General features: G+C 32.0%; 1 protein-coding gene across 2 annotated transcripts in view; it reads left to right on the top strand.

Annotated features, from left to right (window-relative positions):
- Positions 1–27,258, top strand: part of RALGAPA2 (Ral GTPase activating protein catalytic subunit alpha 2) — a 477,726-nt gene that overhangs the window by 144,163 nt on the left and 306,305 nt on the right. For both annotated transcript variants that reach the window (XM_044663434.1, XM_044663433.1), the window contains exons 15-16: positions 10,101–10,338; positions 11,594–11,758. In XM_044663434.1, coding sequence (XP_044519369.1) covers positions 10,101–10,338; positions 11,594–11,758 — 403 coding nt within the window. The remainder of the gene's footprint in view (positions 1–10,100; positions 10,339–11,593; positions 11,759–27,258) is intronic.

Below are 27,258 nucleotides of genomic sequence, written 5' to 3'. Positions count from 1 at the left end.
TTTTTAAAAATTAGATTGTTTAATCCACTTGAAATCATGAGATTTAGGTTCATACATTGCTCCATTTGTCTCTACTACTGCATTTTTTTTCTGAATTAGTACTATTTTTCTCTTTATTCTGTAAAGATAATACTTTTTCTCTTAAGTTATTTTAGCTTGATTTACTTTAAGGAAACTATTCCTTTTACCTTTAAGTCCAACTTCCCTTTTGTCACCTTTTCCCCTAGATCTGTAGTTTTTCTTAATTTGTTAATTCCTTTTTTTTCCTTTCAGCTAGTGATCCAGTTCTCTTTTTCCCCCCTTTTAGAGTCAAGTAAAATCTCTATTCTTTTTTTCTTCATGAACTTGTTTTGTTAATTTTTAATTTTTTACTTCTTTTTCTCTTCATTATTTCTCTTCCCCGTTTTTATGTATTTCTAGACTTAATTCTTTAACTCATAGCCCTTAATGCTTATTTATTCCTTCTTTAGTCGCTGTGTTCCTCATGTCACTAACACTTATAGGGTACAATTCTGGGGTCCCTCTTCTCTATTATTTCTTTGTTGTTGCCTTGTAGATCTTGTACCTTGTTCCATTTTTTTCTATTGCATCTTTTAAAGATATTAATTCTTACAAATGATAAAGGAGATAGAAATTCCCTTTGGTAGTAATTTTCCTTTGTCCTTGATTTGAAGTTCCTTACCATGTTTTGCCCTCTCCATGATCATTTCCCCCGTTATGCCGTATAATCTTTTCCTGGGTCTGTGTTCCCCCCTCCCCCTTTTCTGAGTGCTTGTTGTCCCAAGTGACTAATGATTCTCTCCTCATCTTGAGGAAGGATAAGTGGTCTTTCTAAGCATAACATTCTTTAAGATTATACCCATTCTAAGGTCTGCATGTCCTGTTACAGAATTGTCTCTTCCTCAGTGGAAGTCACTTGAAGGTGAGATAAGTCATGCAAATGTTATCTCTATTGTACAGGAAAATAAAAGAGATTTAAAAACTTAGGCTTAGAGAAATTAAATGAATTTGTTAAAGACAGCAATAAATATTAATAATAATAAACAGCAGATAATTATTAGAGTTGGAACCTGTATTTAGGTGTTGAATCTATGAATTCCTGTGCTCTTTCTATTATATCAAGCTGAAAGTTTGTTTTCTCAGTGTTTTTATAATAAAGTAAAAAAAATTCTCATATATTCCCAATTTCTTCTACTCTAACTTTGCTTTGTACTTAAAGTTGTTTTTCTCTCTCATCTCTATCCAGTCCAACTCAGTATTCCAGAGTAGTTCTACTTAACACATTTTAAGTATTGTGGATATTCTTTTATAACTTTGTTTCACTATGATTTAGGGCATACTCTGAATGCTTTTAGTTTGGGTTCTCTCAAAAAAACAAGAATATATATATATTTTTAAACCCTTGTACTTCGGTGTATTGTCTCATAGGTAGAAGATTGGTAAGGGTGGGCAATGAGGGTCAAGTGACTTGCCCAGGGTCACACAGCTGGGAAGTGGCTGAGGCCGGGTTTGAACCTAGGACCTCCTGTCTCTAGGCCTGACTCTCACTCCACTGAGCTACCCAGCTGCCCAAAAACAAGAATATTTAATCTGGGGGTCTACAAACAAAATAATTTGACAGTTGTATTTCAGCATAATTAGTTTCTTTGTAATCCTATGTATTTTTGTTTTATGAATTTAAAAACATTCTGAGAGAAAGGGCTCATAGATTTTTGACACAAAAATTTTAAATAACTTATGCTTTAAAGGCATTTTTATTCTTGTGTTTACAAATTAGAGGAACTTTGCATATCAATTAGTAAATAATTTTTGTTGACATGTAGTTTAAAATTTTTCATAATTAATATATTTTATTTTGTATCACCTTTATTTGCCATTTTATCCCTTCTATTTCACTGCTGAGATCCATCTCCGTGAAGAATTAAAAACTAATCAACCTCTCAGTTAAGTCCTATATTGCATTCATGTTTCCACACCTACAGATCCCTACTTTTGTCAGTAAGGAAGGGAGTGACCTTTGTTCTTCATTGCTTAGAAGTACATAGCACCTATTTGATAAGAGTATTGGATTTGAAATCACATATGGCCTTTATTTTTATTAGCTATGTAACCAAGGGCAAGTCATTTAATATCTATGAGACTTAGGAGACTAAGATAGCTTGATGGAGGAATTTCTCACACCAAAGAAATCACTGAACAAGTATCTGGACTTTTTTTTTTTTTTTAATCCTTATCTTCTGTCTTAGTATTTTATAAAATTTAAGGCAAAAGAATGATCTGAGCTAGACAACTGGGGTCCTGAACCACACAGCTAGGAAGAGTTTGAGGTCAGTTTTGAACCCAGGGCCTCCTTTCTCCGGGCTTGACATTATCTTCTTAGCTACCTAACTGACTCTATATTGACTCTTTATTACTCTAATTTATTGGGAAAGTCAACTTAATAGCATAGACTTTTCCTTGAATATATAGAATTAAGGTAGAATTTTATATCAGTGATTTAAAAAAAATGTCTGGTTTTTGGTAATTAGATGACTAAAGCGTAATATAATTGAAAGGGGATTTGGCTCAGTCTGAAAAACAGAGTTCAAGGTTTATGTCCTATTATTACCTTCCTTCCTACCCTATCTCCCTTTGAAATTTGAGTAAATGAGCAAGACAAGTCACCAACCTTTCTGGCCTTTAATTTCCTCATCCCTAAAATATGTATCCTGGACTAGATGAACTCTCTCTTTCTTCCCGCTGGGTTATCACTCCATAATTTATAAGCATGCCTAAATTTCAAACTCATTGGTAATAGGTTAATATTCCCCTTATTAAGAGAAAAGACTTCTTATCCCTATTTATCATCTATTTTAATTTGGATTGACTCACATATTTTCATGAACGATAGTAGATAAAATGTGGCTGTTGTCTAATTTTTCTATCAATTTATTTTGGTTTTTAGATTTAAATATTTTATTATTTTAGAAAAATTTCCATGGTTACATGATTCCTGTTTTCACTTTCCCCTTCACCTCCCCCCCTTTAACCCCTTCCTCCCACATCCAAAGCACATTTCTACTGGTTTTAACCTGTGTGATCAGTCAAGACTTATTTACATATTATTGATAATTGCATTGGTGTGGTCATTTAGTGTCTACATCCCCAACCATGTCCGCATCAACCCATGTGTTCAAGCGGTTGTTTTTCTTCTTTGTTTCCACTCCTGTAGTTCTTCCTCTGAATGTGGGTAGCGTTCTTTTCCATAAATCCCTCAGAATTGTCCTGGATCATTACATTGCTGCTAGTACAGAAGTCCATTACATTCAATTTTACCACAGTCTCTGTGTACAATGTTCTTCTGGCTCTGCTCCTTTCACTCTGCATCAATTCCTGGAGGTCATTCCAGTTCACATGGAATTCCTCCAGTTCATTATTCCTTTGAGCACAATAGTATTCCATCACCAGCATATACCACAGTTTGTTCAGCCATTCCCCAATTGAAGGGCATACCCTCATTTTCCAGTTTTTTGCCACCACAAAAAGCACGGCTATAAATATTTTTATACAAGTCTGTTTATCTATGATCTCTTTAGGGTACAAACCCAGCAATGCTATGGCTGGATCGAAGGGCAGGCATTCTTTTAGAGCTCTTTGGACATAGTTCCAAATTGCCATCCAGAATGGTTGGATCAGTTCACAACTCCACCAGCAATGCATTAATGTCCCAATTTTGCCACATCCCCTCCAACATTCATTACTCTCCCCTTCTACCATTTTAACCAATCTGCTATGTGTGAGGTCGTACCTCAGAGTTGTTTTGATTTGCATTTCTCTAATTATTAGAGATTTAGAATACTTTCTCAAAGGCTTATTGATAGTTTTGATTTCTCTATCTGAAAATTGCCTATTCATGTCCCTTGCCCATTTGTCAATTGGCAAATGACTTGATTTTTTTATATAATTGATTTAGCTCCTTGTATATTTGAGTAATTAGACCTCTGTCAGAGTTTTTTGTTATAAAGATTTTTTCCCAGTTTGTTGTTTCCCTTATGATTTTAGTTGCATTGATTTTGTTTGTACAAAACCTTTTTAATTTAATATAATCAAACTTATTTATTTTACCTTTTGTAATTTTTTTCTAACTCTTGCTTTATTTTAAAATTTTCCCTTTCCCATAGATCTGACAGGTATAGTATTCTGTGTTCACCTAATTTTCTTATAGTTTCCTTCTTTATATTCAAGTCATTCACCCATTCTGAATTTATCTTGGTGTAGGGTGTGAGATGTTGATCTAAACCTAATTTCTCCCATATTGTTTTCCAATTTTCCCAATAGTTTTTGTCAAATAGTGGATTTTTGTCCCAAAAGTTGGGCTCTTTGGGTTTATTGTTCACTGTTTTGCTCACGTCACTTACCCCAAGTCTATTCCAGTGATCCTCCCTTCTGTCTCTTAGCCAGTACCATATCGTTTTGATGACTGCTGCTTTATAGTATAGTTTAATATCTGGTACTGCTAGACCACCTTCCTTCATGTTTTTTTTTCCATTATTTCCCTTCATATTCTTGATCTTTTGTTCTTCCAAATGAACCTTGTTATAGTTTTTTCTAATTTAGTAAAAAAGTTTTTTGGTAGTTTGGTAGGTATGATACTAAATAGGTAAATTAATTTGGGTAGAATGGTTATTTTTATTATGTTAGCTCATCCTACCCAGAAGCAATCAATGTTTTTCCAATTGTTTAGATCTAGTTTTAATTGTTTGGAAAGTGTTTTGTAGTTGTGTTTGTATAATTCCTGTGTTTGTTTTGGTAGATAGATTCCCAAGTATTTTATATTGTTTAGGTCAGCATTTCTATATATTTCCAACACATCACAGCAGCAAGAGTTAGAAAGAGAAACACCATTTAAAATCACCCTAGACAATTTTCTATCAATTTAAAATGAAACTGGGGAGAACTTTAGAAATAAACATTATGCTAATTCTGTGTTGGTGTCTTTTACTACTTAATATTTTTTGAGTTGAAGATTTCTTTGCAAGATTTTATCATAGTTCTGGTGTTACTGAAGTGATAATTTAGATCAGATTAACTAATGGGGGATTGAATCTAGCATAGTAATAGGTGTTTGCTGGTTCTTATTAAAGTAATATCTCAAAGATGATGTTCATTCCTTCATGGCTAAATTATGAATATATGCTAAAACTTTTGTTACACTAAGTGAGTTTTTAAAGACCTACCAAAGAAATCACTATTATGTCAATTTCATCTTATTCTTTCCCTAATCACTATGTAGAAGTATTATCTACTGTCATTTTATTTAGTTATTAGGTGATATGTTGTAACTACTTGTTGCCAACCACAGGTATTTTTTTAATATGTAAAACAATAAAAAAGGAAAATTATATAAGTTGAGTTAGTATTTGCATCATTATACTTTCTTAAATTTCATTTATTTTTTTCTCTGTTGTTAGTAAATAATCCAGTTTGATAAACCTCCAAATGCAAATTGAGTTTTTCTTAAGTTATTTTTTCTTAGTGTATTTTTGCCAGTTTAGTTTAGACTCCTTAAGAATAGTCTGTTTTCTGTTTTAATTCATTTTCCTAATATAACTGTTCAAGAATCCTTTTAGATCAACTATTTATAGTAATAGCCACCCATCCCAAGTTGCACTTTTTTTAAAGGGTAGAAAGAGGCAAAAACCTAGAATATAATTGATATGCATAAAGTGTTATGCTGGTAAATATTCAATTATTACCTCTCAAAAAAAAGGCAACATCATGTTTTTAAGTGTCATCTGCATTTATTAACATTTTCTTCATTACTTTCTGTGACTAGCCAATCAAAAAAAAATAAAGGAAGTTCCATTTTTAGCATTTGCCAATTTCTGAAGTATTAATGTGCTCACTCAAAATTTAATAATTGGATTCTCCAGAGCCAGTCTGAACTGGCTCTAGCATCTTATGTATAAGTAGTTTTTGGATTCTAATTTTTAAAGATAGAATTTCATCCCTGAATTTTTGTTCATCCTTCTCCTTCTGTTCTGATTTTCTTTGTTGGTCTTCTTTCACCTTCTCTGCCTTGTTTTCAAGCTGGTTAATTCTTGCTTTCAAGATACTATTTTCAGTGTCCAGATGACTTATTTTTGTTTCCCATTTGTCTTCAGCCTCTCTTAATTGTTTTTTGAATTGTATTTTGAGTTCTTCCAAAGCCTGTGTCCAATTCTCTGGAGTTTCTGTGTTTTTTCTTGGTGGTCCTTGGTCCTCCTCTATTCCATTTGCTCTTTGTTCATTACCTGGATAGAAGCTGTCTATTATGATTTTTTTTCTTTTTCTGTTGTTCATTCATATTATTTCCCTTCTTTCCTACCCCGTAATTGGCTGTAATCTTGCTCCTCTGATTATTTGCTGGATCTGTGGGTTTGGGCTATTCTGTCCTGGAGGGACTTCTTCTCTGCTCTGCTGATTGACTAGGCTAGGCTGATGGTATTAATGAGCCCTGAGGTCAGATCTTCCCCAGCTGGCTGCAGAGGCTGAAGGTGTATGTGAAGTTATGTGTATTCTCTAGTGCATGGGTGGGCAACCTTTTTTGGCTGTGAGAGCCATAAATGCCACATTTTTTAAAATGCAATTTTGTGAGAGCCATACAGTGCTCACAGTGTGAGCTCCTGTATCATAGCCTGAAAAAAAAATTGACTTTATGGCTCCTGCAGAAAGAGCCATATCTGGCCCTCAAAAGAGCCAGATATGGCTCAAAAACCATAAGTTGCGGACCCCCTGCTCTAGTGGTTTCAGCCTTCCCCTTGGAGCTTAGTCAACTAGGCTCTCATTGGAGTCTGTGGGGGAGGCCTGTTGGAGATTGAGCTTCCCTGGCCTCTGGAGGCTTCTTATCTGTCCTATTAATAAGATTAAGCCTGGATAGAGTTGATCTTTGAAGCTGGATGTGCCTTGAGGCCAAAACTTCAAGAAGGAGGGAAAGGCCATGATGGAGAGTTTTGGCTACAACTAGGCTGCCCTCTCTGAGCTTCTCCTCCAGCTGCCTCCCTACTATCTGTGTTTAATGCCCTGAGCCAGGCACAGCTGTGCCAGCAAGGCATTCCCTCGACTAGTGCCCTTGCCCGTCTAGAGATTCCAGGGACTGCTGGAGACTCAGCACAGTAGATAGGGGAAGGGTCCTGGGATCTTCCTTCTTCCTTTCCCTTGAACCTGAGAGTTGGAGAATTCAGGCTTTTGTGTGTGTGTGTGTGTGTGTGTGTGTGTGTGTGTGTGTGTGTACCTTTTAAGTTGACTCCAGTAGGAGGGTCCCCCAGCTCTGTCCTGTTGTTGGATTTGGTTTTCTGTCCCCTCGAAGGACTCTGTTTTTGATAGGTGTAGAAGGGTTTTCAGAGGTCTGGACTTTTGCTGCATCCAAGCTTCCATCTTCCCAGAATTCCTTTCAAGATCCCCATGTATAAGTAGAAATTAGTTTAGGGGCAAAAAAATTCCTCTAAAAGTATCACTTCTGAGTTCTTCAAATTGATTAAACTGTTGATGAATCAGAATTTTATAACTAAGTGAGACTGTGGAAATCATCTTAGCTCTGTTCTCTCTTTTTATATCAGTAAAGAGAGGTTTACTTCAGGGGTTGAAACTTGCCTAAAGTTATAAAGCTGTTTAATATCATGTCTTGGATTTGGACCAGGACAATTTGATCTTTCCACTAAATAGAGCTGCTCTTTGAAAAAACAATTTTTAAAAGAAATCTTAAATCTGGTTGTCCTTTTTTCTTTTATTCAAGATTTTATTGAATTATGTAGCAATAAAAATTAATTTTAGCATTTTCATAACACAGAAAGAAGTTATTTGCCAAGATAATGAATAGAAATTTTTCAGGTAGCATAGGCCATGATATTTCCATATCTTTTTATACCAAATCTATTATGATTTTATTTTTTAAGGAGAATTTTAAAGGAAAAAAAGAACTTTAGAAAAATATATTAAAATTGAATAAAAATAATTTTTTAAATGGCTTAATGCTTTATATAGAAACTGTTTCTTTGGATCTTTTATTCTGAAGGTTTATCTTGTAAGCCTTCTTACCTTGTTGATATTTAGAAAATGTTTTGAGTTTGTGCAATTGAATGTTCTTCTCCTGAATGCTTCTTTCCTCTTCATATGAGCTATATCCTTTGTCATTATTTTCTTTTCTTTTGAAAAAATTCTTCAATATAAATGTGAATTGAGATGTAATTTGAATTTTTATCATTTCATTATTTACTTCTAGAGCTAATCTGAATGTAAAAGCATAATATTTTTGAAAGTTTAAAATTGCTCTTATAGTCTTAGAAATTTCAGTGAAATGTTTATGTTGAACTTGAATAGTCTGGGTCTTTGTCTTTTTCCATTTTTTTTTTTCATGAGCCTTCTGGTTTTTAGTATTACTGATAGTAGTAATATGCTGTTTGAATGGGAGCTTTCTTTTTTAGTCATATGGCTTCTTTTTCATTTCTACAAAGATAGATCTTTTAATTTTTGGATGTATGCAAGCTTATTTTAAACATATTCCTGATTTGGTAATAGATATTATGTATTAAGAAAGGAAAACAAAAACTCCTGATCTTATATAGTAAGTGAAATATTTGGTATACCTCTTGGTAAATCTATAGGATTTATTTCAATAAAAAGAAAACTTTTCAGATTTGAATTAGGCTTCCTGACTAATCAGAGTTTTACTGTTAGTATAAAAATACAATTATGTATTTGTACTTTTAGACTTTGAATATTTTCCAGACATTTTATAAAGTTTTTAAACAATAATTATAGTTAGTATATTCCATTCTACTATTTACTAGATAAACTGGAAAAGGAAATCTAGTTTTGTCTGAATGGGACTCATCTTTTCATTAATTTCCAACTAGGTCCGGTATAAGTTTTTGTGTAGAGTGTTTTGTAAACTTTAAATGTAGGATTACAGATTTTGGAACCAGAAAGAACAGCATTTTACAGATGATGAAATTGAGGCACAGAGAGGTTAAGTGATTTGTCCAATGTCACAGCTTAAATAAGTATCTTAAACAGGATTTGAACCCATATCTTTCTGACTCCATGTCTAGTTTTTTATATAATTCATCTAACATTAAGAAATAATCACATTGTACAAAAAAGGATCAGAGATTTGGAGCTGGAGGGACCTTAGAAGTCATTTAAATCGATTCCTTTATTTTTATATGCAAGAACTGAGTCCTATAGGGGTAAAGTTACATTGCTAAAGTCACCCAGGTGAGAAGTCATTTAAGGAATATAATACTATATGCCAGACACTTTACTATGTGTTGAATAGTATAGATAAAAGAGGATAGATAAAAAGTCTCTGCTTTCAAAGAGCTTAAGTCTAAAGAGGGAGAAAGAAAACATACTACATAAAAAAAGAGTAAAAATTCAAAATAATCAATAGTGTTACAACTAGGATTCAGATCCATATTCTCTGAATTTCAAGTCAAATTAATTCATTTTTCCCTGAACTATGATGCTGCCTTCCATATAGTACTTAACAAATGAGATATTAAAAATGTTATGTTTAAAGGATTAAGAAAAATGTTAATTTAAACTGCATTGAAAGTATTGTAATAATATAGAGTGTTCTGGGTTACTTGAAGACACTTTTCGAAAGAGTTGGCTTTTAGGTCACATTCTAACAATACAAAGATTTTGTATATGCAGGAGAGCCAGTTAGGTAATGTTGGGTATAATCAGTTTCAGTAACAAAATCCAACAAATACTTATTAAACTGTTTGTGATGATACTTAATTGAATAGCAGCTTTACTGGTGTGTTCCTAATCCTTTTCAGTTATCCTTTTTCATCTTACAAAGTAGCAATATTCCTTCTGTCTTTCAAAACACTCAGTTTCTCTTTTATCTTTCTATCCTTCCTCTAATAGGAAGAAGGAGAAACAAACATGGTTACTTTAGTATCTTTGTTTTACAACTATAACTATTTTCATGCTAGTTCAAATCCTTGTTAAAGTTATTATTCTAAATGATAAGAAGGTAGAACCTTCTGGTGGCTAATTTAGCTATAACTAGAAATACATTTTGTTATTACAATTATACTTCTTTAAAATGTAGGCTATTTGATTCTTTTCAGACACTTATTGTAGCCTGGATCAGAGCAAATCTGTGTGTTTACATTTCTCGAGAACTTTGGGATGATTTTCTTAGTGTGCTGTCTTCTCTAACTGATTGGGAGGAGCTCATAAATGAGTGGGCCAATATCATGGATTCTTTAACAGCAGTACTGGCCAGAACAGTTTATGGAGTTGAAATGACAAATCTGCCATTGGATAAATTGAGTGAACAAAAAGAAAAGAAACAAAGAGGCAAAGGTAAGTTTTCAGCTATATATACTAACCATAGATCTTGAACACTATAGCTTCCAAAATGAACATCATACCAATAAATGCCTACCTAATAATATTGGAATTTATTAAGTTATCAACACCAGATATTAAAGAAAATAAATCACTGTTGTGTCCCAGATTACTCTACTTTTAAGACACATATTTTGGGTTAAACCTGAATAAATAAAAACATCCACACAGGCTTCCAAAAATGAGTTTATAATCACTTTGGAAGAAAGATATGTGAATGGTGGTTTTACCATTTTGTTTTTAGTCTTCAGATTGATAGTGGCTTTGTAATTTAAAGCATAAAGAGGAATCTACTCCTTGTTAGCACTTACCTTAAGTAATTTAATATCTGCTTTCTCGCACTATTGCAGTAAACATTTAAGGTATAATTTTGGAGTCTTACTTTCTAATTAGCAGGTTATTTAAAATTTTTTCTGTCATGTATCAGTTTAATCTTCATTAGAAATAGTATTTGCAAAATGATTCATAAAAATTTCATGAATATAAGATTACTTAGCAATAAATTTTGAACATGTTATTGTGAGAGAAAATCTGTAAAACATTATATTTAGTTCAGTATTGGAGATAGAGATTTATATATTATTCTTTTAAATTGTTAGTATTATGTAATACATGGTCATCCAATTTGGGTAATATAAAGGTTTCTCCCATTCGCCTCCCTTTTAACTTACAGCTTTTTCACATTTCAATGATTATCTTCTAACTGGTATGATCCCAGAGAATACAAAAGGGAGTTAACATTCCAGATTGTTACTTTTACTACTTGGTAGTAATGTTAGACGTTTACTTTGGGACAACTAAGCGACTTAATGGAAGGAGAGCCAGGTCTGGACTCAGGAGGATCTGGGTTCAAATTTGACTTCAGACACTTCCTAGCTGTGTGACCTTGAGCAAGTCACAAGTTATTTCTTGTTACTATAACTATTTTTATCATTATCTTTATTATAGGTTTTGCATTCAATGAAGTTTGTTAAAATTACATAGCCCTCATATTTGAAAAATATACCCTAGAAGATATTAATTTCAACCTAATAGTGTATAGCTTGATAAGGTAACATCAATCAGGAGCTTTGAGCTTATCTAACAGTGTTAAAGAATTTTTTAAAAAATTGACATGATTTTCTAAAAATTTCTTAAAATACTCATCAATTTAACAGTAGTACAATAATTTTCTAAAGTAAGGAAAATCTTTAATTTGTTTTTACCCTAGGTTGTATTTCAGATTCACAGAAAGCTAATGCAGTAGGGAGATCATTTTCTTTGAGTTGGAGAAGCCATCCTGATGTTGCAGAACCAATGAGATTTAGAAGTGCTACTACCTCTGGAGCTCCAGGAGTTGAAAAAGCAAGGAATATAGTCCGTCAAAAAGCAACTGGTAAAAATTCCTCAAATGTTATATTGTTTTACCATTTTGTTTAATATAGAATGAAAGATTAATACAAAGTGGATGTCCGACTTGGCCAGATATTTTTTATAGTTAAGATACTTGTAATCTTTACTGAAGGCACATAATCTTAGATATTTTTCATCATACAAATTATTATAAATAGCTTCTTTTATGAAAATACTAATACATTTCAGTGAAGAAAATTATTTTTAAAGATTATTTGTTTTTAATAGATAAAGATACTTTCATTTTTTTGTTCTTATGCTTCTTGATCTTTCTGGACATCTGAGTATAACTGCAAAGCTAATATAGAATTTCTTAAGTTTAGAGATATTTGTACATGATTATATTTATTCAATAAAACCTTTCCTATGCATAATTCCTATTTAACTAGAATATTTTGCTATATTTTTCTTTTAACACAAAAGAATACACAAGGGAACTCACTTACTTTGGCGATCTAATGAAAACAAACAAACAAAAAATAAATTCCAGTAACTTCCAGGAAAACCTCTTTGGTTTCAAATTCCACCCACACATTTTTTAAAAAAATAAATCCTTACCTTTTATCATAGAATTAATATGAAGACTGATTCCAAGGTAAAAGAACAGTAAGAGGTTGGCAGTTGGGTTTAAGTGACCTGCCTCGACTTCATGCAGCTAAGAAGTATCTGGGGCCAGATATCAACCCAGGATCTCCCATTTCCAGGCCCAGTTCTCTATCCAATGAGCTACATAGCTGCTCCACATTTATGATTTTTATGATTTTTTATGATTTTTATGATTTTATGATTTTTACATCAAATTTATGACCCTCAGTTTCTATAACTTCCTCAGTTATTAAATAAATGTAGTTATACTCTGTTTATTTTGTTATTCTTAATAAAACAGCAACCTTGAAATCAGTCCATTTTAAAGAGATTTCCAAAAAGTGTTAAGCTCCCCAAAATGCTTTAAACCCAATACTTTGTTCCCAAAATATTGTGGTGAATTAAAATTTCATTAGATAAAATTTTTTGAAATTAATCCTGCAGTTTAAAACAAAAATTTTAAGAAACTGATTGTCCCACAGCAAGGTTTTCTCTACTACCATTCCTTTTTTGTTCTTTCTTTTCTCCCACCTCCTCAGAAGGCTGACAGTTGCCTTAAGGAACAGTAACAACAGTGTAAATAAGCAGTACAGGAATGAGAAAGGCTTGTACTCTCCATGGAAGACCTGTTAGATTGTCCTTAATTATTCATTGTCTTTACCTTCTTTTTTCAGAAAATTTGTTTTCTCATTCCCTGGGGAAGGTAGGGCATAGAGAAACTATAAGTAAAGGCATATAAATATTTTTCTCTTTCCTTCCCTATGCCATTGCTATTCTCAACAGTTCATGGTCTCTAGTACAAGGAATAAAATGACATTAGTGGTGGCAGCTAGAATACCAATAAAGCTTTGTTAAGACAGTAAAAAAGTTTAGATTTTTAAAAAGTGAATACTTAAATGATATACAACTATAACGTATTTTTAACAATATGGACTGCTGTAATCAATTATGCTACTAATGTTAATGGATATTGTCAGAATTATAGAGATTCAAGGGATAACTTAGAAAACAATTTTAGTTAATATATAATCAAGTATTTGCAAAGTATGTTAGGTTTAAAAAAATCCTACATTTGTAATGGTTAATAAATAAACTAACAATTGACTCATAACTGAATTATCCCCCTTTTTATTTTTCCTATTTAATATGATTATTTCATACTTTTGAAAAATAATTGTAATGAAACTAATGATTACACTTGCTTTTATGCATTTTATTACTACCTTGTCATCACTAGGAAAAGCCTTTTTAGAGAGCTAATCTACTGAACAAGGATTAGTCATGTTTATTAAAAGCTTGTGTCCAAAATCTAAATTCATTTTGTCATTGGTGAGATAATGTTTTGGATTTAGTGTTTGATTTGTGGAAGGATAACATTTTTCTGTAAAATAAGAGCATGCATTGGAGTTAATGCTTCATTTAAGCAATGAGATTCAACCCATTTCAAAGTTCTATTTTTTTCTCTTCCTTTAAAAGAATTTCTTAAACTACTCGTCTTTCGACTTGCATTATATTTTACTGTCTGGTTAGAAGAATTACCAAAGAGGGAGTATAGCAAGTGCATAAGTACAAAAAAGAGAAAAACAATGACAGTTTAAGGGGAATCATAAGATTCTATCTAATGCATGGATTGTTTGCAGAATTTAAATATGCAAACTGTTAATAGTCCTTTGGAAGTAAAAGGGAACCTTGATTAATTTTTAGTGTAAGATAGCCTGAATCATCTTATGATTCAGTTTGAGATTTATAGCATCAATTAGTTGCTTATATAAGAAAATGTTTTACAACATTCTGACTCATTTGTAGGTCCAGATTGACCCCCCACCCAAAACCAAAACAAAACACAAAAATAAAATCGACCTGTATTACTTATTGCATTGATTGTTGATTTGTAAAATTTTAGATGTTATATTCTGAAAGCATACCTATTTGAAATAAGCAGTCTGATTTTTTAACTTAATTTTACCAAGTACTGCATCTTTTAGTTGCCGAATTAATTTAAATTATGAATGATCTAATTATTCACATAGTTTAAATTTCAGATGTAATTATAATGCTTGAAATATCTTTTCCAATCTAATCACTAAATTTGATTGTTAAATATGTTGAGAGTTTAATTCCTGTTGTTTATCATTTCATAGAGGTGATTCCTGTCTTCTCAGAAGCTGTGGCAACATTTTAAGCTCTAGCATGCCTACCAACCACTATATTCAGTGGATTGACTATATCTCTTATCCTTTGATAGGCCCACCTAAATTGAGAGAGGATGATTAACAGAGGTTCAACCACTAGGTAATGAGTCTGTGTAGCACAGTAAGGTAGACTTTTAAGCCATAGCGGGATTGCATTCTGTTGGTAAAGAGAATACTTATACAGAGGACATCACATACTATTTTACTATGTGAGTTATAAAGTAAGATTTATAAGAAAGAGAAGTGGACAAATATAAAAAATAGTTATTGCATTCTTTTTAACACTAACAGTTTCTTTTATTTTGGGGATTTAAGGACAGAGTAAAACATTATAGTTTTACATTTCAATAGATAATTTAACATTAAAAAATGTATAAAGAGATGTATTTTATGCCATAGCTTAAATATTTTAGTAGCAAAAATAAAGAAATATATTCTTTTTGCCTCCCATCAATATTGCTGATTGGTCTTTTAAAAAAGAATTCGTTAGGTAAAGGGACTAGAGATAAGGGAAATGTAAAAGGATCTACATTAAGTATGAGAGTTCTTAAATTAAGATCCATGAACTTGTGTTTAAAAATATTTTCATAACTGTATCATAGTTGATTATAGTTGATTTTCTTTGTAGTTTTATGCATTTAAAAGCATCTGAAAAGTCCAGAGCTTCTACCACTTTGCCAAAAGGTTTAAAAGCCCAGATTTAATCTGTCCTTTTCCTTTTTCAATGCAAAGAAGCACTTTCTCTGTAACTTATATGCTCAGAGAGTTGCCTAAATTGCTGACTAGGGTCACACAAGCATATGTCAGAGGCAGCACTTGAACTTGGAGGTTGGCTCCAAGCCCAGCTCCCTATCTTAAACATCATTCTACATTTCAAGTTCTCTTTAGCAATGTGCAAATAAATATTGTGGTTGAATAAATAAGATAAACAAGTAATCATTTAAAATTTCTCTATTTGAATAAAATAAAACAAATTGTTCATCATTTTTATATGAGGAATTTTCTTTCACCTGAGAAATACTGATATGTATATTTTAAATAGAGAATTTTGTACTTTTTGTACTTGACAACCACATGATTTCCATGCATTGTATATATAGTTAATGTATAAAATTGATTAGATAAAATATTTCAGTATTATTCACATATATTAGAATGAAAAAATCTTATTTTTGGATATGGTTTGGGAACATTTGAACTTTAAAGTGAAGATCTATTTGTGTATATAATTATCTCTACTTTGTGGATTATCTATAACTCATTTTAAATCTCAGTCCGGATTTCCTTTGCCTCACAGGATGCCTCCTTCTACCGTTAATATATCTATACTTATGTAATAAAAATGCATTTTAATATCAGCTTATGCAAAATGTAATTACAAAGGAAAGTCTGCTGCTGCAAAAATGAAAGAAAATTTAAAAGCCCCAAATAAAAGTCCTGAATGATCTTTCATTTAATTTAAGTGATTTTGGCATTTATGCCACTTCTTTTATTACATGGTGGTAACTGGATTAGAAATTAAAGCAAACAAACTTAGGTCTTTATTAATTTTACTCTTGCTCTTTTGCTCATTTTAATACATTTAAAGAACACCAAAAGTTTTTGTAAATGTTACTAATAATCTTCTGACATAATAATTACTTTATTATCTTTCCTGGAAGCTAAGCGAAGCCAGTCTATCAGCAACTGTGCCCACCTTTCTGAGGCTTTGCCAACCACTAAAAGTGTACCTCTTCTGCTTCATACTGTGAGCTCTCTCTTACCTGGTATCTCTTACACTTCTTGCTCTCACAGGCTGTCAGGTACTGTACTTAAACCTCAATCATATATCCACATTCAATCTGGTTTTATAATAATCACTTTTCTAGTTTTTTTAATCTCTTGTTTGTATTTGAATAGTCTGTCTTAAGTACATTGTGCCCATAAATAAACATACTATACTATTTTTGTAGTGTATTTTCAGAATTTTCTGTAAAATTAATTTTCATTTGTTATTAAAGGTTTAATCAAAAATGATATTACCGAGTTCTTTAGAAAATGTTAATTTATACTTTAGTAACTTTTATAATTCTGATTTTTTAATTTAATGGAACAGTTTTTGCTGTCAAAAAAGAAAAAAAATACCTTAATTCTTAGCTGGAAGAATACAATAGAGTCTTGGGTATAACTTTATTTTGTTTTAAGTAATATAGTTTCATTAGGAAACAGAGAAGTTTTTTTATTCTGGAAACAAATTGAGTGAACAAGTTAGAAAGATTATACTTGGTGGGGATTGGTGGTGGATAGTATATATCCCTTAAAGACCTCTTTTGAATGTGATTTTAAATCCTAATGTAGCAGAAAGACATTTTTTATGTATCTATATAATATCAAGCTTAAATTTTTCTGTCTGTCTATCTGTCTACCTGTCTACTTAACTATCTTTATCTATATACCTACCTATCTGTCTATCTTATTGCTAATATTAAAAATTTTTCTAAAAGTACTATTGGTTTAGTTACTAATTCATGAGGGGAAAACTCCACCTCTTTTGAGTGTTTAAAATAATTTTTAACCATATGAAGCTTAGCTTATTTTTTCTCATTTTAATCATCTCAGTTAATTTGTTCTACATTAATGATAAAATTTTTGATTGTAACATTAAGAAAATGTTCTTGAACCCCTTTTGAAAAAAGGAATAATATTTCCACTTATTTGTGTTTCATTACTTCAGTGACTTGAGTGTTTTTATTTACTAACTACTGACTTTACCATTTTGCCTATGATAGAGCACAGATTGTCATGTAGTGTGACTTAAGAGATCCATATAAAGCAGCTAGATACTATTTTTAGGTATACTTATGTTAATTGCACTCAACTGGCTTGAAAAAATGAAATGATTTATGAGTAAATCCTCTCTAGGGAGGATTTTTAACTCAATTGCAGTTGTCTTGGAAAGTAATAAAGATTAAACCTAGTTAAAGTATTAGGTGATAAAATCACTATTCAGTTAAATTTTTTGTTGCTTATTAATTGTGTTTTATGCATTGAGAAGTTCTACACAATTTAAAAATAGTTTAATTTAAAATATTGTGACTATTAGTTTCAAGACGCAGAAAAGGCAATATAGTGTTAATTCTGTAGAGCTTTTACATTTTTTTCTAAAAATTATTTTAAAAATACTTTTCATGACAGATAAGTATCTGAATACAAAGTCTAACCTATTGTAGTCATCATTTTGAAAAGATTTTTCCCTTAGGGATACTCTCCCTCAAAATGCCCCCTCAACATTCCCATATATAACTAATTTCCTAATATTTCTAGGATCACACATAACCTTAGGATTGGAAGAGACCTCAGAGTCCTTTTAATACAATCTCTGCTGTTAGAAGCATACTTTCACCAACATTCACAGCAAATGGGCATCCAACCTGAAGTTCAAGTTAGAGAGAAGAATCCATTTCTTCCAAAAGCAGCCCAGTTCCAGAACAACCTTATTTTGGGGGAAGTTTTTTTTTTTTTTTTTTAAATACCAAGCTTAAATTTGCTTCTTTGCAACTTTTACTCTTACCTTCTGTCTTAAGGGAGAATAGCAATAAGTGGTAGACAATTGGTGGTTAAGTGACTTGCTCAGGGTCACACAGTGAGGAAGTGTCTGAGGTCACATTTGAATTCAGGTCCTCCAGACATCAGGCTTAACACTATTCACTGAGTCACCTAGTTACCCCAAGTGTACTTTTAAGACAGGTGTCATGTCCTCCTTCTGGCTTATCTTTAGGCTTAACATCTCCGGTTCTTGAAACCTGTCCTTTTATGACTCGAACTTGAGGCTTTCCTTTCAAAGTTTCCTAAAATGTATCCAGATCTGAGACCAATCCCCAAATGTTCTGACAAGGACATTGTATGGTGTACTATACATAGTGTACAGTACAAATAAATGTCATAATCTGGAATACTATGTCTCTCTTAATATAATTCAAGATTATATTAGCTTTTATTAGGCTAACATGCTTTTGCATTGATTTTCAATAACCTTTCAGCCTACTAAAAATCTCTAGATTTTTCTTAGGTAAACTGCTATATCTAGCCATCCTTTTTCAATCTTATATTCAAGAAATTTGTATATATAAACCTAAATATGAGACTTGGCATTAGCCCTCTTAAATTTCATTTTACTAGATTTCGTCCAATGTTCTAGCCTGCCAAGATTTTTCTGAAGCTTAATTCTGTTGTCCAGTAGTTTAGAATTTCAGAATTATTTATTCAATGCTTTTACCTGTTCCTAATTTTTTTGTTAAAAAAACAACACCACACAAACCAAAAAGGTCACAAAACCAAACTCAGATCCCTGTCTTATCTGAACCAATAGAAAATTTTTCCCAATTGACAGTGACTATTAACAAGAATTGTTTGAGTTAGACATCAGTCATTTCTAAATATGCGTCATTGTACTACTGTCTACTCTAAACCGCATCTTTCTGTCTTGACAAGGATGATGTGAGAGACCTTTTTAAGTGCTTTTCTAACATTTAGTTAATTTGCTACAGTATATTGCTCTTATCTTTTCAGAACTACAAGGAAAGAAAGGTTAGTTCTTCATGACCTATTTGTTACCTTTCTAGACATTTACTAATAAACTAGAATTTTGTCAGGTTAATTATGCTCAGTGATCTATAGTTTGTAGGCTTTAATCACCTATATTTTTTGAAAATCAAGTTGGCATTACCTTTCTCTAGTGCAATGGTACCTTTCCTGGTCTTCACAGTCAAAGATTACTGATAGTGACTCAGCAATCCCATTTTCTAGTTCAGCATTCAAGGATGCATTTCAGTGGGTTTTCATGACTTAATCACAAGGGCAGCTATGTGCTCTCTTATTATTTCCTTAATTTAGTTACCATTTTCCTACTAGCTATTTATTTTCTAAGTTTTCTAGGGTAAAGATCAGTCTCTTTGGCAGAGAAAACAGAAACAAAATAATAGTCTAGCAAGCCTACCTTTTTTCCCCACCCATGACTTTTAGTTCAAATGACAACCTGTCTACACTTTCAGTTTCTTGTCACTGTAATATTTAAGTAATCTCTCAGTGATACTTGGCTATGTGACTGTTCTTTCTATATAGTTCTTAATTTGTTATATCCTACTTATGTCCAGCAAATGCCTTTCTAGTGCCATTTAGGTGTTATTCAACTTTTGTTCTTAAGAGACTACTATTCTGTAACTTACAATGAAACATTATCACTAGAGAAAAGTTTGTTAATTATCTTGGTTTTTTTTTTTTCCAGGAAAAAACATTTTCCCTGAAAGCAGTTAATAGATTCTTAAATACAATGAAGCCTCCTCTGTTTTCCTGCTATTCAATTCTGGATGCAAAATCTGTATCTTTTTTTCCTTCTCATTTGAATTATTTCTCTTCGTTTCTCATGTTCAGTTCTAGAGAGCTTCCATTGAGATTTAAGTTGGTAGTATTCAACCTAACTTTTTCTTTGTAACCTTTGCAATATCTTCATTGAAAATCTAGGATGAATGTCATCATGTCATTTTTCTCTTTTCTTTCATAAACCTAAGATGGATTAATCACTTTGTCACCATTTCCAGATTTCCTCCCCATCAATGGATTCCTCCCTGTTGGTGAGAATTAAATCCAGAATAGATTCAAGGGATTTATTTATGATTAAAGTAAGCCAGGAAATTATTTTCTGCTACACTTCAGATAAATTGAACACTTCAACACATAGCCAGAGAATTGATCCTTACATTATAGTATTTATATTATATAATTTTATATCATTTATTACATTATATACATTAAAGTATTTAATGACTTTGTGTTTGCCTTATAAAGTTTTCCCAAATACTTCTGTTTCTTTTATCTGGCTAGTTACTTTATGCCTATATCTGTATTGTTAGTTGTTTTTTTCCTCCATTGGTTTTCACCCAGATTCTATCCATCATCCCCCACCCCTAGCCCTCTTGCTTCCTGTTTTATCTCACATAATATAGTTTCTTAATATTTTTTACAATGCTACTTTCCTAACTTGTTTCCCTTTTTAGAGCCCTATTTTAACCATGGGTTCTATCTGACAGAGCCTCCGTGAAACCAGGGAAAACAAATTTGCTCTCTTGAGTTAGGTTCTTTAGTCTTTTTTTGGTTATTCACCATGCTATATGCATTTGTATATAGAAACCTGAGGCTAAGAATTTTATTGCCATTTTCCTTCTTGGATTTTGTTTCCTATGAAACTATGCTGCTCCCTTCCTCTTTTATATTATAGCTACTCTCTGGGATTTCTCATTTGAAGTTTTATCCCTTTCTTTTCCTTTTTTTCCTTTAAAAGTCCTTTCCCTTTGTTTCTGAACTCCAGACCAATACATCCTTAGTAGTCCTTATCAAGTATGTTCCATTTCTCTATTGTAAATTTTCTTTTGGAAATTATGATTTCATTCTCAGACACATTTTTTTATAACCCTTATGTTTTGTCTTAGAATCAATATTAAGTAATAGCTCCAAGGAAAAAAGAGTGGTAAGGGATAGGCAATTTGGATTAAGTGACTTGCTCAGAGTCACAAAAATATGATGTATCTGAGGCCAAATTTGAACCCAGGACCTTCTAGCTTTCTACCAACTGAACTACCTAGCTGCCCCAGACTCTCTTTTAAACTAGTTATTTACTTCTGATATCTTCCTTTCTTTTCTATAACCTTTGCTTTTTAACCTGCTGCACTGAGGAAAAATCACCACTTGCACACCTATAGTCTTTAGGGTTTTTTACCCAGGATACTTATCTTTACCACTGTTTTCTAGATTCCTTCTGGTAACATAATTTGTGACTATATGACTACCTATTTTGACAAGTGTTGGGTGGTTCTCTGTCATGTTTTAAATTATATTACTAAGAATAACTTTCTAATTAGGTCAATAGACTAACTGACTAGCTTTATTATGTTTTGCTGAACATGAAATGATCAGTGACCTTTGCTCCCCTCTTCTTCCTTTGACCTTTTACTAAGTGATCCCTCATCTGAATTTGTCAGTGAAGTTGCATCATCACTCCTTTGAGAATAACCAGACGTTTCTTCAAATTTTCATGCTCTTCCCTCTTTAGGAGGAGCTTCAAATTGTTTTTATTGGTCTAGCTTCCTTTAGTTCTTTTTCTGGCATTCTTCTACCTCCAGATACAAGCCAGGATCCCCTTTGGCTGGTTAGGTCCTTTTTTTCTCCTTTGTTTTCACATTGAAGCTCTTATTTTTTAAAGGAAAACAACATTCATCAAGTAGAATGATTTCTGTTTGGTAATTTAAAAGACATTTTTTTCTATTTCCTATTTTTACATGAGAGTTACATTAATAGCAATATGCCATTTTTAGTTTTAAAGTGCCATATTCACTTTTTTTACCCATAAGTAGATTTAAAAAAACTATTTACAATAAACTATTACAATAAACATAATTATCCTTTTCTGTGTGTCTCATTTTTTCTTTTTCCTTTTTTTTAACTTAAAATTGTTAATTTAATATTTATAGCCACAGTCTTTGTGGTGGTAAAAAAATTGGAAAACGAAGGGAATCCCCTTCGATTGGGGAATGGCTAAAACAAATTGTGGTGTCCATTGGTGATGGAATACTATTGTGCTAAAAGAAATAATGAATATAAATTAAATATAATTATTATATATACTATAATATAATATATATAAATAATACAATAATTATTAGATATAATTAAATATTAATTTGAATATAAATAAAAGGAATAATGGATAGTGTTCTTATAAATCCCTCAGAAATGTTTTGGGTCATTGCACTGCTGCTAGTGGAGAAGTCCATTACAATGGATTGTGCCACAGTGTATCCATCTCTGTGTATATGGTTCTGCTGGTTCTGCTCTTTTCACTCTGCATCAATTCCTGGAGGTCTTTCCAGTTCACATGGAATTCCTCCAGTTCATTATGCCTTTGAGCACAATAGTATTCCATCACTAACGGATACCACAATTTGTTCAGCCATTCCCCAGTTGAAGGGCATCCTCTCATTTTCCAGTTTTTTTGCTACCACAAAGAGCACAGCTATAAATATTTTTGTACAAGTCTTTTCCCTTATTATCTCTTTGGGTTATAAATGCAGCAGTGGTATGGCTGGATCAAAGGGCAGACAGTCTTTTAAAGCCCTTTGGGCATAGTTCCAAATTGCTATCCAGAATGGTTGGATCAATTCACAATCCACCAGCAATGCATTAATGACCCAACTTCACCACATCCTCTCCAACATTTATTACTTTCCTTTTTCTGTCATGTTAGCCAATCTGCTAGGTGTGAGGTGATACCTCAGAGTTGTTTTGATTTTCATTTCTCTAATTATAAGAGCTTTAGAAGTTTTTTTCATGTGCTTATCAATAGCTTTGATTTCTTTATCTGAAAATTGCCTATTCATGTCCTTTCCCCATTTATCAATTGGGGAATGACTTACTTTTTTGTACAAATTATTTAGCTCTTCATAATTTTGAGTAATTAGACCTTTCTCAGAGGTTTATGTTATAAAGATTTTTTCCCAATTTGTTGCTTCCCTTTTAATTTTGATTGCATTGGTTTTGTTTGTACAAAATGTTTTTAATTTAATGTAATCAAAAATTATTTATTTTACATTTTGTAATATTTTTAAACTCTTTTTTGCTCTTAAAATCTTTCATTTCCCATAGATCTGACAAGTATACTATTCACCTAATTTACTTATAGTTTTCTTTTTTATATTCAGGTCATTCATCCATTCTGAATTTATCTTGGTGTAGGGTGTGAAATGTTGATCTAAACCTAATCTCTCCCATAATGTTTTCCAATTTTTTCAGCAGTTTTTGCCAAATAGTGGATTTTTGTCCTAAAAGCAAGGCTCTTTGAGTTAATCATACACTGTCTTGCTGAGGTCATTTACCCCAAATCTGTTCCATTAATCCTCCCTTCTTTCTCTTAACCAGTACCATATTGTTTTGACGACCACTGCTTTATAGTACAGTTTAAGTTCTGGTAGTGCTATGCCCCCCTCCTTCACATTTTTTTAAATTATTTCCCTTGATAATCTTGATCTTTTGTTCTTTCAAGTGAACTTTATTATAGTTTTTTCTAATTCATTAACAAAGTTTCTTGTTAGTTTGATAGTTACGGCACTGAATAAATAAAGTAATATGGATAGGATTGTCATTTTTATTATGTTAGCTCATCCTACCCATGAGCAATTAATTTTTCCAATTGTTTAGATATTGTTTTAATTGTGTAGAAAGTCCATATTCATTTTTAATGAAAATAAAAATTTGAGATTTTGTGACTTAGATTAGACCTGATATTTACAAACCACATGTCTTCTACTTTGTGCTGTTTGGTTCATATTCCAATTAAGTGTTTGTATGCATAACTTCTAGGTCTGTGTTTGTCCTTCTTATATTTGCCATATTTACATAGCCTCACTACCAGTGCTTTTTAATATTTCTTCAGCCCATATTCTTTACCATGATGGCAGTAGTTAATCTTTCTGATATCTTGAGTTAATCTTGGTTATTTCTCTTACCACTTCATCTTCCCTAGAACTATCTGATAACATGATTTAACATAAAGTTTTGAATTTGAGTTAAAAACCTTGGTTTGAAACTCATGTTTTCCTGCTTATATCAGTGCCATCTTGGGGCAGTTATAATCTCTGGGCTTCAGTTTTCTTACCTACAAAAATGAAGGGACTGAACAAGATAAATTCAGAATGACCTTCTAGTTCCATATCCATTCTCTCTATGTACATTTAAAATAATAGAAATATTAATAAAACTTTTCCTCTTCTGAAAACAATTGCTATACCATATTTATAATTACTGTAGCAGTTGGGCGTTTAATTTTGATTGTAGTTGTTACTTTTGTAGATGTACTTGGTAGTGTTCATTATGTGAGGTAGCTACAGAATTTCAATCCAGAAACCACTTATGATGTGCCAAATAAATAAATGCAAGGCATTCTGACAAGCAAAAGAATACAAACTTAGAGTTTCCCTTCTCTTGGGGAAACACAAATAATCATTATGTGTGTGTTCATTTGAGGGGGAAGAACTAAAAAGTTAAAAAAAAAACAGGACTCAGGAGTAATGACAGAGAAATGTTTTAGAGAAGTTTTTTAAGGAGTTTGTTGTTTTCTTATAATTTATCTTTTTCCTTTATAATGGTAGTAGGAATATTTCTTACTACTTATATTTTAATTCCTCTTTTATAGTCATAGAATCCATTGAATAGTTTTTCGAAATTATAGACAATGTAATTCCTAAATTTATTAGTATTATATTAATGTTAAATAAATGGCATCTAGTCTACATTCTTGTCCCAAAAGACATTTAATAAGTTTATGTATATACTTAAGTTTATACCATGCCATTTTGATATTTCTAAATCAGATTTTGAATTTATCAGAGAATATTCAATTGCACTTCCAATAACTGTCAGCAGTAGTTATATTTATAAAGTTCATGTATTATTTAGCATTATATGAGAAATTCTAAGATTAAAAGTTAGTCTAGGTCTATTGCTTTTACGTTAGACATAGTTAATGCATATGCAGTCATTAAAAGAGCAGGCTAGCATTATTAGTTCATGTATGTGTTGCCAGTATTTTAGTAAAGATAAACAAAGACTCTGAATTTTTAATTGAAAAAGTAGTAATCATTATCTTTCAAGAATATATTCAGTGAAAATCTATTATTTTTTAATCATGTAGTTTTGTTGTTGTATATATACTATAGTTTGATTTTTTTTCACATGTGTAAACCTCACTTTGAGTCAACATCTGCACTAGATTTGAGACTGAATAAATTCTAATTTAACTACATTGAATTATCCCTTAGTAGGAGGAAGGAGCAAATAAGGAATAGAAAACGATATCTTTCTCTTCCTATTCTAAATTTAATATTGGAAAGCTATAGATCAAAAATGCTATTGAGTTGTCTAATATATTTAAGGATTTCATTCTTTAGCTCCTTTCCAATTTAGATTTAGTAAGGCTTTCAAGTTGGAAATAATTGTGACAATGAATTTGAAACTATAGTCTTACATATACTAGTTACCTTAAAAGAATACCTGAGAGTTTTCTATGTAGAAGAGTATAGCCTATTATATAGAATACTTCATATGGTGTCAGGAAGAAACTATATTCACATCCTGTTTCATACGTTTACTAGGGATGTGATCATTGGTAAGTCACTTAACTTCTTAGCCTCAGCTACTTTATGTATGAGATGGTGATAATAAAAGCAGCTACCTTTATACACATGATTCACTATGTGGATCAAATAAGAATGTTTTGAAAACACTTTGTGGTATTATTATAATAATGCAATTCATTTGTTCTTGTTGTTCAGCCCTTTTTGATCATGTCCTATTCTTCGTGACCCCATTTGTTTGTTTGTTTTTTTGACAGAGGGCTTTGCCATTTCATTTCCTTCTCCAGCTCATTTTACAGATGAGGAAACAGAGTTAAGTGACTTGCTCAGGGTGAAATAGCAGGTGTCTGAGGCCAGATTTATGAGTCTTCCTGGCTCCATACCTGGTATTTTATCCATTACTCCACCTAGCTGCCTTATCATAGAACTCCTTAATGTTCATTTCTTGTTTTTTTCTGTGCTTTTTTCCATTTTGTGCCCTTTTAAAATTTTCTTTTAACAGAGGGAATTACTGTCTCATTTTGAATATAATATAAACCTAATGTGTTTTTTTTCTTTCATTAATTGAATAGTGAAAAGAATTGCACCTAGAATCAGGGGATCTGGGTTTGTTTGCCTGAAAATGAACAAAACACTTTAACTTTTAGTCTCATATTCTCTTTCTGTCAAATTAAATGAGAAGTACTTGGACAATCTTAAAGCACTACACTTTGTTATCAACTAAGCATCAGGAATCTTTTAAGTGTCTATTATGTGCCAAGCACTCTGTAATGTGCTAGGGTCCAAAACAAAATAGATACATCTCTGTATCCCTAGGAATTAATATTCTTTTGGGGAAGAAAGAGGTTATGTGACATTTTCAAAAATAAGCAGGTGCAAGATAATTTAAGAAGAAAATACTAGCAATGAGGAGGATAAAATAATATCCCATTGGGGTGGACTTTGGGTTGAATTATTATTATTATTACTATAATCAGAACTGCAATATGGTCTCATCTCTAAAAAATTACTTACTAATAGTTAATCACTAGATCTTTATTAAATGCCTTTTGCATTCCAGGCAGTAAGCTGATGGTTGGGGAAACAAAGATAGAAGGAAAATGGTCCCTGTGTTCTAGGAGCTTATGATCTAATGAAGAAGAAAGTATATGCACATATGTTTATGTATGTGTGTGTACATATATTAATTATTAATATTAAAAATAATAAGGGCTGATATAATAATAGAAATTAGTATTTTAATTAAAGCCATGGCCATGCTGGTAAAATCATTAGACCACACGCTTGTAAGAATTCAAAACTGCCGCCCAGCCATTATTGTTACCTCCCGTCTCTTCCTGAGTCTGCTAGCCAAGAGGCTTCCTTTTGGATACTCCTCCCATTTAAACAGTCCTCTGAGTGGTGACGTAGGCATCCCCATGCCCAAAGAACCAAACCGGAAACCCGTTGGACCACGAGAAATGTAGTTTTAAGGTCCCCATGTGTCCATAGTAAATATATATATATATATACTTTTAGATGGCATTTCTCAAATTTCACTTTTACTA

The sequence above is a fragment of the Gracilinanus agilis genome, chromosome 2 (assembly GCF_016433145.1).
Source record: "Gracilinanus agilis isolate LMUSP501 chromosome 2, AgileGrace, whole genome shotgun sequence".
In the NCBI taxonomy this organism is placed as follows: Eukaryota; Metazoa; Chordata; class Mammalia; order Didelphimorphia; family Didelphidae; genus Gracilinanus; species Gracilinanus agilis.
Note: the sequence above shows the minus strand (reverse complement) of the source record. Positions and strands in the feature narration are given on the sequence as shown.